This window comes from Pelodiscus sinensis, chromosome 15, assembly GCF_049634645.1.
Source record: "Pelodiscus sinensis isolate JC-2024 chromosome 15, ASM4963464v1, whole genome shotgun sequence".
NCBI lineage: Eukaryota > Metazoa > Chordata > Testudines > Trionychidae > Pelodiscus > Pelodiscus sinensis.
This window is the reverse complement of record NC_134725.1, coordinates 10830972-10847630: the sequence shown is the minus strand read 5'-3', so window position 1 is coordinate 10847630 and position 16659 is coordinate 10830972. Positions and strand designations below refer to the sequence as shown.

The 16659-nt window shown below is 43.4% G+C and overlaps 1 protein-coding gene across 5 annotated transcripts in view; it reads right to left on the bottom strand.

The window, feature by feature from the left end:
- The window catches only part of TAOK3 (TAO kinase 3), a 162955-nt gene that overhangs the window by 33651 nt on the left and 112645 nt on the right, over positions 1–16659 (bottom strand). For all 5 annotated transcript variants that reach the window (XM_075898155.1, XM_075898153.1, XM_075898154.1 and 2 more), the window contains 2 exons: positions 12957–13124; positions 8522–8728 (listed from right to left, as the gene is read on the bottom strand). In XM_075898155.1, coding sequence (XP_075754270.1) covers positions 8522–8728; positions 12957–13124 — 375 coding nt within the window. The remainder of the gene's footprint in view (positions 1–8521; positions 8729–12956; positions 13125–16659) is intronic.

Sequence of the window (16659 nt, the reverse complement as noted above, 5' to 3'; positions counted from 1 at the left end):
TCTGAAGTCCCAGAGTTCTGAACAATTGGATTGTCTTCCTGGTGGATTGTATGGTCTCTTGTCTGCAGGCACTACAATCAGGCAATTGTCTAAGTAAAGGAAGATTACTGATGCCTAATTTTCGTAGGTGGTGCAGTGCTACAGCAAGAATCTTGGAAAAAACTCTAGGTGCCGAGGATAGGCCTAATGGTAGGACACTGTACTAATAATGTTGATACTTTAGTGCAAATCATAGAAACTTTCTGTATGATGGTCGAATTGATATGTGAAAATAAATGTCCCGCAGGTCAACAGACAACATCCAGTTTCCCTTTTTTAGAACCGGAATTATCTTTGCTAGAGTTACCATGCATCATTTTTTTAAATACTCGTGAATCATTTTTAAAAAATACTTGTTCAGTCTGCACAAGCCCAGCATGGGTCTCCAACTCCCTGATTTTTTTGGGGTGAGGAAGTATCTTGAGTAGCAACCCTTTTCCCTGTGATGAGGTGGTATGGTCTCTATTGCCCCCATCTGGAGAAGTCTGTGAATCTCATGTTGTAGCAGGGACTTGTGAAAGGGATCCCTGAAGAAGGACGGGGAAGGAAGTTGGGTGGGAGGAAAGATCAGGAAGGGTATCATGAGACCTTTTGCTATGACTTCCAAGGCCCATCTGTCTGTTGTGATGGTGTTTCAGGCATGATGAAGGGCTGCAGACTGAACTGGTATTGAACAGTTGTTGGAAATGATGTTGAGCCCTCAACCAGACATTCAAAATGTTTTATGGCCATTGGAGGCCTGGGATGTGGCAAGTTAGTCTTGAGGCTGTTTATGTTTTTGTTGCTTCTGTCACTTCCTAACATCATAGCTTCTCTGGGAGGGGTATGAAGATGATGCTCAGCCCCGAGGCATGAATAATCAATTCAGTTTCTTTTTGGGCTGGGGAACATACATCCATAGGGTCTTTAAAGTCACTCACAAGTCTTCGGGCGAATGTAGTGAAGTGTCTGTGGTTGTGGAAAATAGCTTCTCTCCTTCAAATGGCAGGTCCGCAACAGTGTTCTTCACCTCCCTAGGAAATCCAAGGAGGTGCGGTCAGGAGACAAGATGTAGGACCACTGAGATGGCTGAGGAGTGTAAGGCAGTATCTGCTGCCTGGAGGGATGCTTGCAATGCTGTCTTCGCTATGAGGACACCTTCACCCATACTGGACAGCAAGGAAGATTTGCAGTCCTCAGGCAGCTGTTCAATAAAGGTTTTCATTTTGCTAGGAGCGCTGCACAGGTCACTATCCTTACCTGAAGGGATGCAGAGGAATAGGATTTCCTGCTCAGAATGTCCAGTCTCTTCCATTCTCTGTCGTAATGGGTGGAATTGTACTGTGTTTGCTTACCTCTATTTTGGGCTGCATCGACCACCAATGAATTTGGGGCTGCAGGGGGTGAACAAAAATTCAGTCCCTTTTGCAGGAACATAATACTTCCTGTCAGCTCTTTTTGATGTTGGGGAGTGGGAACTGGCCTTTGCACACAGGATTTTTGCAGGTTCCAGTATGGCCTTGTTGACTGGCAGGGCTATTTTCAATGAAGGCGAGGCCTGTAATGCACTGGTCAGTTTGTGCTGAATTGCGGGAACCTTGACTAAGGAGATGTCCAGAGAATTGGCCATTCTCTTCTAATGTCTTGAAAAGACCTGAAGTTGTCCTCTGCCATTGGTGAAGGGGCAGTATCAACTCATCTGGAGAAGATGATGAGGTGCGTGAAGGAGGCAATGTGTCTTCCTCCTACAAATCCTCCAGTTCTTCCACCTCCTCCTGTATGATGTCGGATATTGTGGATGCAGGAGACCTGGGGACTGCTATCTGAGATCTAGGTGGCACTGGCAACTGTGGTGATGGTGTTTGAGCCTTTAGGGAGACCCATGAGTCCCATCCCTGCTAAGGTTGTGGGAGTGGAATGGGAGGGAGCCATGGAAAGGGTTGCCGCATCTGGGACTGAGCCAGCTGTTGTTGCTGCTGTACCCGAGTGGCTGGTTTTGGAGAAGAGTGTCGTGGGGAAAAGGTGATGTTCTCCTCATCATCACTGTCACTCAAAAAAGGAGAAGCCAAGCATGGTGGTATTGCAAGGCTGCTTGGTCCCTCTACTGTTGGTGTGCCCGGTACTGCCAGGTGTGTAGTCAGTGGCCTTGGTGGCTTGAAGATTGGCACCACCAGTGCAGAGGGCTGTGTTCGTTGTAGTACCATGTCTCTCCGTGCCCTTAGGATAGTTGGTACCAGGCAAACTTCATTACTTGGAGACAGTACCGACTTTGTCAGTGTTTGTACTGGCAGCTCAGATTGCTCCTAAGCTGTGCTGTGATGCAGTGGTTTGGGTATCGGTTTTGTCAGTGCCAATGGTGCAGTGGTGGTCTTCTTTGATTTGGATACTGAGTCTGCAGGGCATGTGTCTTTGGCAGACACTGCCCCTCAGGGTTTGTCCAGACCAGACTTACCCGGTGCCTCCGCAACCCCCGAAGTCTGTACCTTGAGTGAGGAAGGCTCATGGTGAGGGGATAATCTTTTCAGTGGTCTCTCTGCTGAGGCTGAAGTGTGCTTTCTCTTAGCTATTTTTTGGCTGGAGCCTCCCTTGGTGCGGATGCCCTTGGTCAGAAACCGCGGTTGGGGAGGTCCGGGTTGGAGAGGTCTGTGGTGTCAGTTCCGAAGCTGGCCTCTCTATCTTCTCCATAGTAAGGAACCTTAACTCTATCTCCCGTGCCTTCAAGGACCTCGATGAGCACTTCTTACAATGGTGGCAGGTCTTCAGTGAGTGGTCCTGGCCCAGACACAGAATATACTGGGCATGCCCATTGGAGATGGGAATAGACATTCTGTGTTTCAGGCACCATTTGAATCTTGGTGAGCTTGGTGTGCCTACTCTATTTTAATAACTGTGAACAAGAGGATATTTTAAAATAATTAACTAACAATTAACTGGTGGGGAGAGACCATGAACAGGATCAAATGATCTAACTATCTAATTACTAGTAGAAGTGCACTAAGATCTAACACAGAGTGCTGCTGTGTTCCAACCAAACCAGGAGTGGTTGAGAAGGAACTGAGATAGTTGACAGCGTGCACGCATTGGCACTTTTGCTGTGGTGCAGGCAGTGCCATGTGTGCATGCTGGCACCTGGGGGGGTGGGTGGTGGGGAAAGATACTGCTGCTAAAAAGTTCCAATTTCAAGCGCAAGAGCATCAAGACCCCCACAGTGGAGTGCCCACAGGGCCACTCCTTGAAGAAGAAATAATATTATGAAGAAACACTAAATGCTTAGTGTTGGCAGAAGCACACCAGCAACACCTTTGCATTGTGGTGGATCAAAAACAACAATCTGGAACGTGAAACTAAAAAACACCACCTTTCTTAATCATTTGTTGCAGTAAAAATGCTGTTCTCATGACACCTGATCTAGTTGAAATCGTGGAAGTCCTGTCACATATTTAGATAGGACAATGTCCACCAATACACCATAAGACACATGACTGCAGTGTCAGTCTGAGGGAGCGGTTGACAATTAGTCATCTGTTGTGTGTGTGAACAGAAAAGGAAGGGCACTGATATGCAGCTGCACTGTACCTTGGTAAATACAAATATGCCAACAACTTCCCTGTGCAATTAACGCCAAAAGGGGACATGCCACATGCTGCCTGCCTGACTACAAAGAGTGACAGCCAAAGTCACCGTGCTTTCTAGTGAAAGAGGCATTTGGAACAGAGTCATGCTTCCTGCTGCCATTACTGTAATGGCTGTCACAGCACTATGTGTTTACTAAGGCACCAGCACCTATTCCTCCATAGGAAATAAAGGCAACTGTAACTGTTGATGAAGCCGTAAGAAAGCAATTATCAAAAGCCACCCCCAGCTAGCATTATTCAGAAGTTCAAGGGAGTAAAAATGAGTATCGCTGGGGTGCCATGCTAATGGTTATGCAGGAAGGACAAATCAAACCTAACCTAACCAACACTTTGCATTTCTATTAAACACAGCAAAAAAAGTATCTGGATGCTGTAAACAAGGAAACACAACATTCTGTTCTCTAAGCTACACAGATCTTCATCCTTACTTTGCTCTAGAATACCTTCACTGATGGTATTTTGGTTTTGTTGTTCCTGGATCACAGGATAATGCGAATTCAGAGTGCAATTGGCATAATTATGTTCTCTTGAAGATACAACTGAATGGTTGGCACTAGGGATCTTTGGCTAGAGAAATAGTTACCTAATTATCTTTAGAGAGAAAGACTGATCCACATTTTAGCTAGTAAGTTAATAGGCTGCCTCTCCATTACACTAGCCAGATTGCATCCCCGTATGCTGTGTTAAACACTCGAACAGTCACAATGGGAAGGAAAAAGCTTCCTTTTCCCACGTAGTTTGTGGGAGCTGAATGGAGACATGCCAGACAAACAGGCTTTGTTAAAATGTGGTGCTGGCCACTGTGCCTGCAGACTGCTCCCTCGGGAGGTCTTACCACCACAGTATGATTCAGGAGACTGGCGGTGGTGGTGTGGCCTGCCACTCTATCCTATTTGTGTGTCACAGGCTCTACTGGTACTAGTTGTGACAACTGACTGAGAGTTGACGTGAAGAACTATCCACCCTGCCTAGGAGAGAGGCCGCTCTTTCCCCATACTCTTATCTATCAGTTTTGCTCTGATGGACTTTAGCAGAAGAGTCCACACAGCCTTTATTTGATCTAAACACAAGCTCAGATAGTTCTGAGAGCCCAGGGCTTTAATTCTCAGTGAGAATTGTGTGCCAGGGAAGGGCCTGGGACACAGCTTCTCTCTGCAGAGCTTAACAATGTTAATCGATATAGTGTAGCGTAAGCTGGGGTGGGTAATCTTTTTGTGTCAGGGGCTACTGACCCACAGAAAAATCAGTCGGGGCTCACACACACAACAGTGGCCCCTGACTGAGAAGCAGAAAGTCATAAGACATTCTCCACATTCCGACCAGAGCCTAGGGGGGACCCAGGCTAGTAGATTTTGCGCACTCCAGTCCCGTGGGAGAGTAGTTGGAGGGAGGAGAAGCCCTGATTCTCAAAAGCCAGATCCAGGCAAGCCAGGGGCCACATATGGCTGGCTCCAGGGGCTTAGGTTCTCCACCCAGGCATAAGCGAATTACTCCAAATACCAAGAGGTAGTGTAATCAGAGCAGCTAGCTAAGAAACACAAGGTTATTTCATTTATTTCTGACCACAAAGTGTTCTCTATTTCTTTATTTTTAAAAATCTATGGCTGTCTAAAGCGGTGAACATGTCAGAGCAAGGGGTTTAGCCTGCTTCTTATGGGTCACTTAGAACTTAAAATAGCTTGTAACAGCTGTGACACTTAGAATCTTTGCTAGAGGCATCCAAACTTTGCTCAACCAAGGACTTCACTGGTGACTTGCCAAGAACCCAAGGACAGCCTCTAATTTGCATAGAATGGAATCATTTGCAGATCCTATCCATACTAAACTCTCCGACCTGCAGGAAAACTGCATGATGGGACTTGTAGTTTTCACGACACAACTGAATTACCATAATCTTTTAAGAGCAAAAGACAGAACTATGTAGCACTTTAAAGACTAACAAGATGGTTTATTAGGTGATGTTAGTCTTTAAAGTGCTACATAGTTCTGTCTTTTGTTTCAGCTAGACCAGACTAACACGGCTGCATCTCTATTACTTTTAAGAGCAAGTGTGCAACGTGGCATTCAGGGAATGAGTGCAAAAAGAGATTGTTAGATTTACTATATTTTAAGCTGGATTCCTTTACAACACTAGGATCCTTATGTAATTTTGCCAGCTTGTGACATAGGAGATTGCATTATTACTAATAATAATTTACAGAACAAAGAACATAATACTTGTTTTATTTTGGTAAGGATCAAATCCATTGCATGAAAGCACACAAGCTAAATGAAACTAGATGATAGCTCACAGCTAGTTCAAGCCTAGAAACCTCATTTCCTTCCATTGCTATATGTCGGTTAAATTGAAGATGAAGACTTCACTAAAACTAGACCTAAGCTGACCATGACTTGTTTGTGGGTAAGGCCTCAGAGTGATAGTAACAACCTATTATTCCTGTGGTTCTTTTTCAGTTGCCAGTAGAAACACAAGATGGTGTGGAACACTGATTACTCAGAGATATGATTAATATGGGCTCTAAGCTAATAGGAACTCTCAAACTTGTACCAACAAACTTTTCAAAGTAGGAATCTTTAAGAAACTAAAATATCTACCTTTAAATATTCTAAATATATACATGTAGAAAGCCTATTTGAATTTCTATATTTTAACCTCTGCATTTAGATTTTGTTAGGAGGCATGTGCATTTATAACAAATATATCTAGATTCACTGAGAAGTGCTATCCCCAAACTAATAGAACACTAATAAAAACACATAATAAAACCAATATTTTTTCTGACTTTGATGTGATATATGTTATACTGCTTACCTATGGCATATACTCTGTATATGCAAATACAGCGGAAGTCAATAAAAAGCTAACAATTACCAGATCATGGAGGAGTACAATGATTCTCTCAGAAAATGTACTGTGGTAACTGATGGCAAATGCTAACTTGTTAATGATAACCACTGTACAAACAACAATTTGTCTAAGGACACATCTATTTTTTCAGCAAGCTACAAGTGAGCAAGTGTGCCTGAAATCACAGATGTGAATGAGTGTTCAGGCTGTTTCCCTCACTTGAAAAGCTCTGAAGAAAGAAATATATGGTTGATGTTCACACAGAGGGGGAATGACGTGTTCCCACAATGTACAACAATGAATTTATTCAAGAATATTCTCGTGGCCAACAAATACGCCTATCTCGGTCATCAGTAATGTGCATATTTCAATTATGAGCTCTGCATGTCAGCTGTGAGATATGGTTGGAATTTTCAAACAGATCTAAGGGAGCTTGGTGCCTAATTCTCGTTGGCATTATTTGAGATGCCAACACTCAGCATCAGACTGACAGCTGTATACAGATCCAGAAGAACTTGACCATAACCCTATCGATTATCCTGAATTTCTAAACAGGACATATTGTAAAGTTACTACAAAATGCAAGTTTATTATTAAAATGAAAAGTACTCCATTTGTATAAGGTAGTGGACTTTTTGTCTAATAGGAGCTGCACACATTTTATTTCCATCAGTTGTAGTGACATTTACAAGCCAATAAAATCATTGTAACTTATGAAAACAAAACAAACACAAACATCACCCCCCTCAAAGTGTATCCTGTCTATATGGGCAGTTCATGCAAATACATAAGTAAGAATAAAAAATAATATATTTAATTCTAAAATCTTCATAGAATGAGAAAAAGCTCCAGCTACGATCAGGGACAATGCCTCTGGAGCAACTTTTCCCCTCCGTTAGGGGGACTGTATGAACTGGTGTTCAACACTTAGCCCATTTAAGCAAACAGTGGTGAATACTGAAGGTGGGATTTCCGGCATTTTTGAGAAGATAATTCAGGGAGCACATTTTCAGTTATAACTAAATTATGCTTCATCATTCTTGGTACCTTCACAAATACACACATCTGGGAATTTATTGTTTGAAGGTACAACAGAGAGCACATGTTAAATGACTTCTGTTGAGTGACACTGCAGTTTTATTTTTTAAATAAGCTTGTTTAGAAAAGTAAGCATTTAAACCTATGCTCTGCTGTTAACATGCCACTGAGAAATTCACACTTCTATACTAGTATTGGCCTGTAAAAATGTAGCTTCTCAAGCTGCAGAACACCAGTAGATGTATTTAAACTTTTTGCATACTCAATTTACAGCAACCACCTCCATTTTACTGTCCATCATATGTGGTTAATACTGAGATTATATAAAAATTAATTCTGAATGAGAGTCAGAGCCTGGCCTGTATCCAGATGACTTCAGTTCCAAAGCTGCCACTTTAATAAGCAGTATAGAGAACCCATGAAAGAGACAATGAAAGACCAGTATGGAGTAGAATTTTGCTTCAAACCTTACCTCTTCGGAGTGCTTCAGTGTGCTGTGATCCTGTTCAGAAGGAAGATCCAAGAACAACTCAGAGTTTCACCACAAATTGTGGCTGCTAAATGGTACCTTAGTAGATGTGGCCACTTCAAACACCCCATGTGGCATAACTGCTCAGAGGAAAACAAGAACTGGAAGCTTTGGAGGTATTGCAGGCAAGGATGAAGGTGCATGTGCAGAGCTGAGTGAGTGAGGAAGCATGCACAGAATCTCCCTGCTCTACAGCTGGATTTCAAAAGTGCTGCCACAGACTCAGTCATCAGCAACAGCATTTTATGATTATTCTTAAAGACCGTTTAAGAGCTAAAGCCAGAAGAAAAACAGCACAAAGCTCGACCCCACGGGTGTTTGCTGAACCTCCTGCCCTCACAACAGGTGAGCAAGGGCACACCACCCACTGCGGTCCTGGGCCCTAAGGAACCTGAATCAGCACAGGCAAAAGCAGTGACTGCATGAAGTTGCAGAGAGCATTAGAGAACATACCTTCTTGTGCTCCACAGAGGAAGTGGAGTTACTTGTGCTCTCGTCATCCTGTATCATGACCAGTTCTGGGCTGCTCTCATCCATGACCTCCTGCATACTGTTTACACTGCTGCTCTGACTGCCTGTGCTCACAGACATACTTGGGATGGAATGGTTGCTGCCCAGACTGTCCATCTTCCGACTCAGGTTTGATCCATGCTCACTATCCTACAAAACAAGGGGCAGCAAAGTTACAAACACTGCAGCCGATGAACTGCCCAGTGTAATCCTGCAGAGCTACAGGTTCTCGGTCCCTATTTTCCAGCATCTCAATTCCTTGTTGTTCACTTCCTAAAGGCCAAACTAGGCATCACCCTAAGGTTACCAGGTGATCTTAGTTTTCTCTTCTGTCATAGATCTTAGCCAGCAATCCAGTTCTCTCTCAAACTAAGCAGGGCTGGACACAATTAGTGTTTGACTAGGAGCCCTCTAGGAGCACTGAGATGCTGCTGTAAGTACATAAAAACTGTCATACGGGGTCAGATCAAAGGTTCATCTAGCCCAGTATCCTGTCTGCCTACAGTGGCCAATACCAGATGTCCCAGGAGGAGGGAACACAACAGGGAATCATCACATGATCCCTCTCCTGTCACTCATTTCCAGATAAACAGAGGCTAGGGACACCATTCCTACCCATCCTGGCTAATAGCCACTGATGGACTTAACCTCCATGAATCTATCTAGCTCTTTTTTGAGCCCTGTTAAAGTCCTGACCTTCACAACATCCTATGGCAAGGAGTTCCACAGGTTGACTGTGTACTGCATGAAGAAAATCTTCCTTTTGTTTGTTTTAAATCTGCTACCTATTAATTTCATTTGGTGGCCCCTAGTTCTTATGCTATGGGAACAAGTAAATAATTTTTCCTTATTAAGTAGCACCAGTGACGGAGAAAAGGGCACTTTTTGAAACAATGCACCAGCCACAATTAGCTGAGATTCTGTGTACCAGAGATGTAAAAATGGGGGTCCTGACTGTGATCCCTTCAGAATCCCATGGCATTCTTCTCAGGAGTAGAGGTTTTAATCTCGACATCTGGGCCAAACAGGAATTACATTCTGTTGAGTTAAATCATGCTTCTAGTTTCTATTAAGATACAATGCATGTGCTAAGCTCTCATGCAGGAGCTACATACTTGTAAAAAGCTAAATTGCTTGGCAGAATAGGCTGTAAGCCAAAGAGTGAAAGCATTACAATACATTACTAGCCAATTAATAGGCTAAAATCTGTGTTAAACACTGCTGCTTGGTAGAAAGGCTAGCTATTTGAAATTGGTATTTGTTTTTGTAATGTTAAGTAATTGGAAGGGGGCTCAGTGTAAATACAGGTGCTTTTATTTATCCTAAATTAAATTAAAAACATCCCATGTGATATGGTTCCCCATCTGCAAGAAAGCACATTTGTCCACCTAGTTACACGTGTGTGTCTAAGCTGCAGGAGAAGCAGCATTTGAGAACCAGCCCCTCGGTATATAAATTAAAGAAAGCGTATGCACAACAGATAGTCCTGAGGTTGCACCTACAACCTGAACGCTTTCACTTTCTGACTTGAATGCCTGAAAGGACAACCCTACCTTCTCCCACCAGGTTTTGATGGGAGATTACTTACGAAAAAACAACGACTTTCAAAGCTCCAAGATGTGGAACTCAATGACTAGATATCCTGGAGTGTTCACACTCAGAACACACATCCTGCACTCCCTAGGGAGCCTATTGGAGGGAACCCATCTCCCCCTCACCTTCAGGGCGGACTGTAAGAGCTAGGCAGCTTTTACTAACACGATGAGCATTGACTGAGGCCAAAAAGTCATTTACGGTGCACCCTCGTTAATATGTATCCTGTACTGCTAATCTAGACATGCATGTGTGTGCAACATGGCCTCCTTTAGCAACATGCTTAACAGACATAGTGAGATAACTTCAGTGTGACATGCATTGTGGATTGTAACTCTGAAATCAAAGCCACATTTGAAGGTCGTACTCCCAGGCGCTTCTTGGTGATGGCTAGTACTAGACAAATTTCAGCACTCTGTCTCCTGCCAGGCAGTTAAACACTAGGGCTACTGAACATTAAAATGGGGGAAGTTTGCCTCTTCCCTCCTGCTTGCTGTTCTTGAACTGATTTTGTTCAGACTTTCAGCTGGTGAAAAAGGAGGAGGAAGAATACAAGCCTACAAATTTCAGTCTGAAAGTTTGGAAAATTCTAAGGGACTGACAACAGGGGGTTAGAATGGAAATCCCTGCACAGCTGTGCCTATGGTGCAGCTGCAGCACCTGTTTTTACAAGTTACCATTCTCCTTCAAAACAGCTATGGTTGCGCTCCTCCAGCTGGAAGTGCAGGCAGGTGTTTCTTCAAAAGCATTTCTTCAAATGTGCCCATATCAAGTGACATGAAATAATTTCCCTTTATTATTGATTGAAAAAAAATCCACCCTAGTTTCTTTTTCTAAAGCCCAGGCAGTGTCAATTACTGTACACTGATTAATTGGGCTGTTTACAGCTGAAGTTTTGAAATGAACCAGATTTTAATTTTAGGTCTGGCTTTGACCATCACACAGTGGCATTCATTGTGATCATTTACGACCCCCCCCCCCTTTTTTTTAAAGCACCTCTTGCTTACATTCTCAGCTCATGATAGGTCAATTCATTTATAGACATGGCTCAGCAACTGGAGAAGCATTGCAATGGTGATATTTAAACGGGCTTGCCTTGTTTATGAAAGAACAACTTTGGTTGCCTTGATTATGAAAGAACAACCTCGGTCCTCAGTTACGGAGGGTAAAGCACATTTTTACCCTCCTCATTCATTTGTACTCTTCATGGCCCCTTCTATCAACTGTACATTGCAAGGCAGACTGTGTCCTGGAGGAACTCACTTCCCAGGAAGGTATGGAAATATACCTATCTCATAGAACCTGAAGGGACTTTGAAAGGTCATTGAGTCTAGACCCCTACCCTTACAGCAGGACCAAGTACTATCCCTGACAGATTTGCCTCAGATCCCTAAATGGCCCCCTCAAGGATTGAACTCACAACCGTGGGTTTAAGCAGGCCAATGCTCAAACCATTGAGCTATCCTTCCCCATGGCTTTCATGTCTCTAAGCTCCCCTTTACTTCTCTGTGGGGTTCCAAATTTAGTCTCATCACTTTGGACTTTTCCTCCGGAGTCTGGGAGTGGAGGTCTAATCTAACAGCATGTAGCAAAGAGGCCAAACTGTCTGAACATGTCTGAGCGAACCTCCCCTACCAACCTAAGTTCCCCCTAAACTGCGCAGCTTCCCATTAAGCCCAACATAGGGGCTCAGGGCTACAGCAGGGACAGATCCCTCCACAAACTCTGAAGCTGCCAAGGCCAGTGAGAAGGAGCCTCCCTTCAATGGCCCCACAAGTAGCTGTTGTAGTTGGGGGAAGGGACCCCTCCTTGCTGTTCCCAATAGGGAGCCACCTAGGTAAGCGCGAGCCCCATGGCTCTGACCCATCTTGCACCCCCCTCCAGTCCTGAGCACCCTTCCTGCACTGCAAAGCCCACATCCCTTGTCTAGAGCCTGTACCCCGACACCCAGTCCTCAGCTTAGAACCTGTACCCCCTCCTACATACTAAACCCCTCATCCCCAGCCCCACTCCAGAGCCTGCACCCCTCATCCAGAGCCCTTGCATGCCAGCCCTGAGCCCCACACCCACTCAGAACCCCTTGGGCCCCACGCACACCACATGCATTTTGTTACGTGCACCAACAGGAAGGTGATGCGTCACACATTACCTCCACACTGGTGCACATAAGAAAATTCATTCCGCCAAGGAGCTTCACTGCTCCACATTAAAACCTTATTCATTCCCTCCCTGACCTGGCCCGTGAAGCCACTGTCCTCTCATTCAAAATCCTCCTTAAGAGGAATTTCTTCAGTGACGCTCACAAGAACAAAAGGTGATCCTTTGAGAGGAGCCCAGGACAAAGCTTTCAAACCATGAGAACATGCTTATGCCGAACCTAATCTCGGTAACTGCCTTCTCTGGGGGCTGTCCCCTTGACCAGTCTCACTGCATTTCTGCAGAGCACTAACAATCCACAGCTGCATGGTGTGCTCTCCCCAGGGCAGTAATCAAAACCTTCTCAGGATGTGAAAGATTAACCAGTTAACTGGGGCAGCCTCTATGCATGGAGGGTCTGGGTTACCCCGCAGATTAGGGCTGCTCTAACCAGGCTGGCAGGAGGGGGGCCGCTCCAGCCCAGCCAGGCTGGAGTGGCCCTCCCACCTCACCTCCCTTTAATTGGTTAACTGGTGAAACAATACATTTAACCCGTTAACCAATTAAACAGGATTTTACATCCCTACAACCTTCCTCTTGCACCCAGCCTGCTTTTGGATGCTGTTGATGTAATTACAAACAATGGTACCTCCTCCTCCTCCAGAGACTCTGTCAGAGGCCCATTCCGCGTCTCCTGGAAAAGGATCTTCTTCATTTTCCGGTACTGAAGGTTATCCAGCTCACGTACAGCATCTTTCGTCCTCTGTATTAGGTCAATTAGAACTCGGGGTGGCCGGTCTCGCCGAACAAAGTCATGCTGATTTTGAAACAAGAGAAGATATGCGGCTTCAGACTTGGCACCACAGGTGTTTTACCAGACAACCTGGGCCATGATAATTATTACATTAAAAGTCACCTGATATGACATTTTTTCCCTCATCCTGAATGCCATTAGGTACCAAAGCTCCCAAAATTCATTTAGCGTAGATTGGATGCACAGTGGTACATCAGCCCCATCAATGCAAGTAAGCCATGTGGGACCCTGACATATAGCGTTCAAGCAACAAGCTTTCGAACCGTTACTGAACTGAATAATTCATTCAATTATTATAAAAAATTGGTAGGAGTGCAGAGAAATATGGTCACTGCTCTACTTGACAAATAGATTTAAAAATAATACATGGCTGCCCTAAATAAGAGAAACTCAGAGTGGGAGGGCTAGCGAGTAGGGCACTAAACTACATGTGTCAGAAGACCTGGGTCTATTCCCAGCTCTGCCAGTGACAAGCTAGATGACCCTGGGCAAGTCCACTTCACCCCTCTCTGCTCACTTCTCCTGTCCTTTGGCCTGTCTTGCTTATTTAAGCTGTGCCCCCTTTGGGGCAGGGTCTGTCCTGGCCCTATCGCAACAGGGCCTGAATCATAAGAGGGTGGGGGTGCTGTGAGAGACCGTCATACAAACAGCATGGGCCTGTTCGTTTACACTCACACTTAAATAGTCAAGAAACAACATAATCAATTTTAAACAGCTAGTTTGCAGATTATGTACAGTTTAAGTAAAGATGAATAAATAAGGCACATAAATAAGAGGATGCTCAAGGAGGAAGGAATTCTTACACCTGTTACTGGAAACTTCTTACCTAAATATCATGCAAAGATTTATCCTCTGTACATTTCATATTTAAAAACTGGAATAATGGGGGAAGGAAGGGCTTTGTTCTACTCCCAGAAAATCAATGGGAGTAAGATCAGTTCCTTATATAGATCCCAATTCAGGAAAGCATGTAAGCACATCCTAGAGTTCATCCCTGTTTTGGACAGCACTTTAACATGTACTTGAACGTCTCCCACCCCACCAAATAGTCAATAGGTTTGCTCTCCTGTCTTGAGGCCCACTGAGAGTGTTTGTGTCTAGCAGCCTTTTCATTGAATGAAACTTTCTGGATAGGGTATTCATGTGCCATTGCTTGGCACAACCTCTAAACACAAGACTATGTTGCTTTCTCAAGATAAAGACAGTTCTGTCACCTGAAGATTTGTACCCATAAGGCCTGATACAGCCAACACTCAGTAGCGGGATAATGCAAAGTATTTTGATGAGCCCTACTGACCTTGACTGGAATTAGTCATAGAAATAAGCATTAGACTGGGGGTCAGGATCTGGCCCACATTTGTTCTATTTGCGATATAAATCAAAACAAATCATTCAAAGATATGAAGCTAGATGTGTATGCGAAGATGAAGCACTACTCAAGAAAACAGTCTCACATACAGAAGAGTCAATGAGGGTCAGATTATTTACAGATCATTAGAACAAGTTAGATGTATGTCCAAGGCATTTTTAAAAATTTTTAACTAAATTAAATTATTGTGCATTTGAATTTTGCTAATGAAGATTCTCACTGTACAAAGTGTCTTTTACTAGAACTCAAGCTTTAAGGGTCTTTTCACAGGAAGAACACTGAATCAATTTCTGTTCTTTTAGATGCATATTCTCAATTTTTTAAAATGTAAACTCTAAAAAGTGAACAAAATCAATTTGCAGGTAATTGTGGGCGGAGATAAAATTACCATTTTCATCTCAACTTAAGAGATATTTTAAGTCAGCAAAAATGCATTTCAAACCATGTTACTGATTCTGGAAGTGCCAACTTTAATCCATGCCAAATGCACCCATTCAGCCAAGTACTCAAACACATGCTTCATTTTAAGCTTATATAAGTAGTTCCAGTGCAATAAATGGGGCTAGCTGCATGCTTAAAGTTAAGCTGGTGTTTAAATATCTTATTGAATCAGTGTCAGAGTTAAGCTGCAAGGTATATGCATGAAACAGAATAATAGGATGTCATCCTTATCTAGGCAGAATAAAATTATGGTTGCTATCTGCATTAGAGTAATATCCATATGCCCCAAACAAGATCAAGGTCCCAATGAGCCTGGCTCTGCATTCCCACATATTAATAGGGTCCTTACCCTCAAAGAGTTTACAATCTAAATATAGATGTGGCAAATTAAGGATGGGAAGAGAAAGAGGCATAGAGGGGGAAGTGAGTTGCCCAAAGTGACACAGCGGATCAGTGGCTGTCGGAAGTAGAATTCACTTCTCCTGGGACCAGTAGCAGCCCCGTCACAAATTGTGACAAATCAAGGTGGATTTCAGAATTCCTTCCAGTTTTTAAAAAAATCTAAAAGGTGAGACATATGGTTATTTGTTTAGTTTTTTTAAACTATGTTTAATTTAGCTGCCCCTTTACCTAAGCCCATACTATGTACTGAGCTGACAATCGCTTTCATTCTCAGAAGCTTTTAATTTAGCCATCACTTAGTACACTCCCCAGAGAAAAGTACCACCACAAAAATAACCTATATCCCTTCTTATGTAAAGTAGGCAGGCCGGACCAAAAATAGCTTGAAAGAAGAAAGTATTGTAGGCTGTAATCTGAGAAACTTTTGGGTTGATGGAAGAAGGGAACAAATTTATGGTACAGCAATCAAAGTCTTTGGATATGCCAATCAAAAGGACTCAAAATGTACAATCTATGAAAGACGTCTCAGCTCCAATTGTTTACACAGACTCCTGCCCAAGGTAACCATGAAATCATATCCTTCAATGAACTTGCACTATTACTAGAGAGCCAAAGGATTGCCAAGACACATGAATGAATCATCAAGAAACTAACAACATAAACCAATTAGCTGGTCAAAGGATTATCAATGTGCTGCAAGTGGAACCAGAGAAGAAAACACTGGTATGTGCTGTACAGCACATACTCAAATTACAGGGAAAAATATACCGGGCCCTGAAGAGATTAAAAACAGAGCCTGATTCATCAGCATTTTAATGGCAAACCAAGATATAGGAGTTAAACATACTATATGGTCCAGGTTTACAACAAAACTAGAGGAAAGAGTGCAAAGCTAAACAGTACAGAGTGTATGGTTTCTATTTCTCACTTCACAATCCAATAGAGGCTCAGATGCATTCATGAAAACGCATTTTACTGAGCTGAAAGAGCAACAAGAGAAGCCATAAAACAAAGGCTGAATGGTAGCCGGAGAACAAAAATCAGCATCAATTGGCTGCAAGGTAAGCACAGAGCAGCAATCTACCTAACTGTGGAAATTAAGCAAAAACCACTATGGAGCTAGTGATTCTGCTGCCAAAATATTTAAGAAAAACTGAGCCCTGTTTACCTGGTGTGGAACAACAGCATGCCATGCAATTCTCAACAGCTGCCAGACACTGCAACCAAGGGAATAGCAGGCCACTGATCAATTTTAAAGAAAGGCAATATGTTTTAAAAAAATGCCTGATGGAAAAGGGGCCGGACAAAATTTCACACATGACTGCC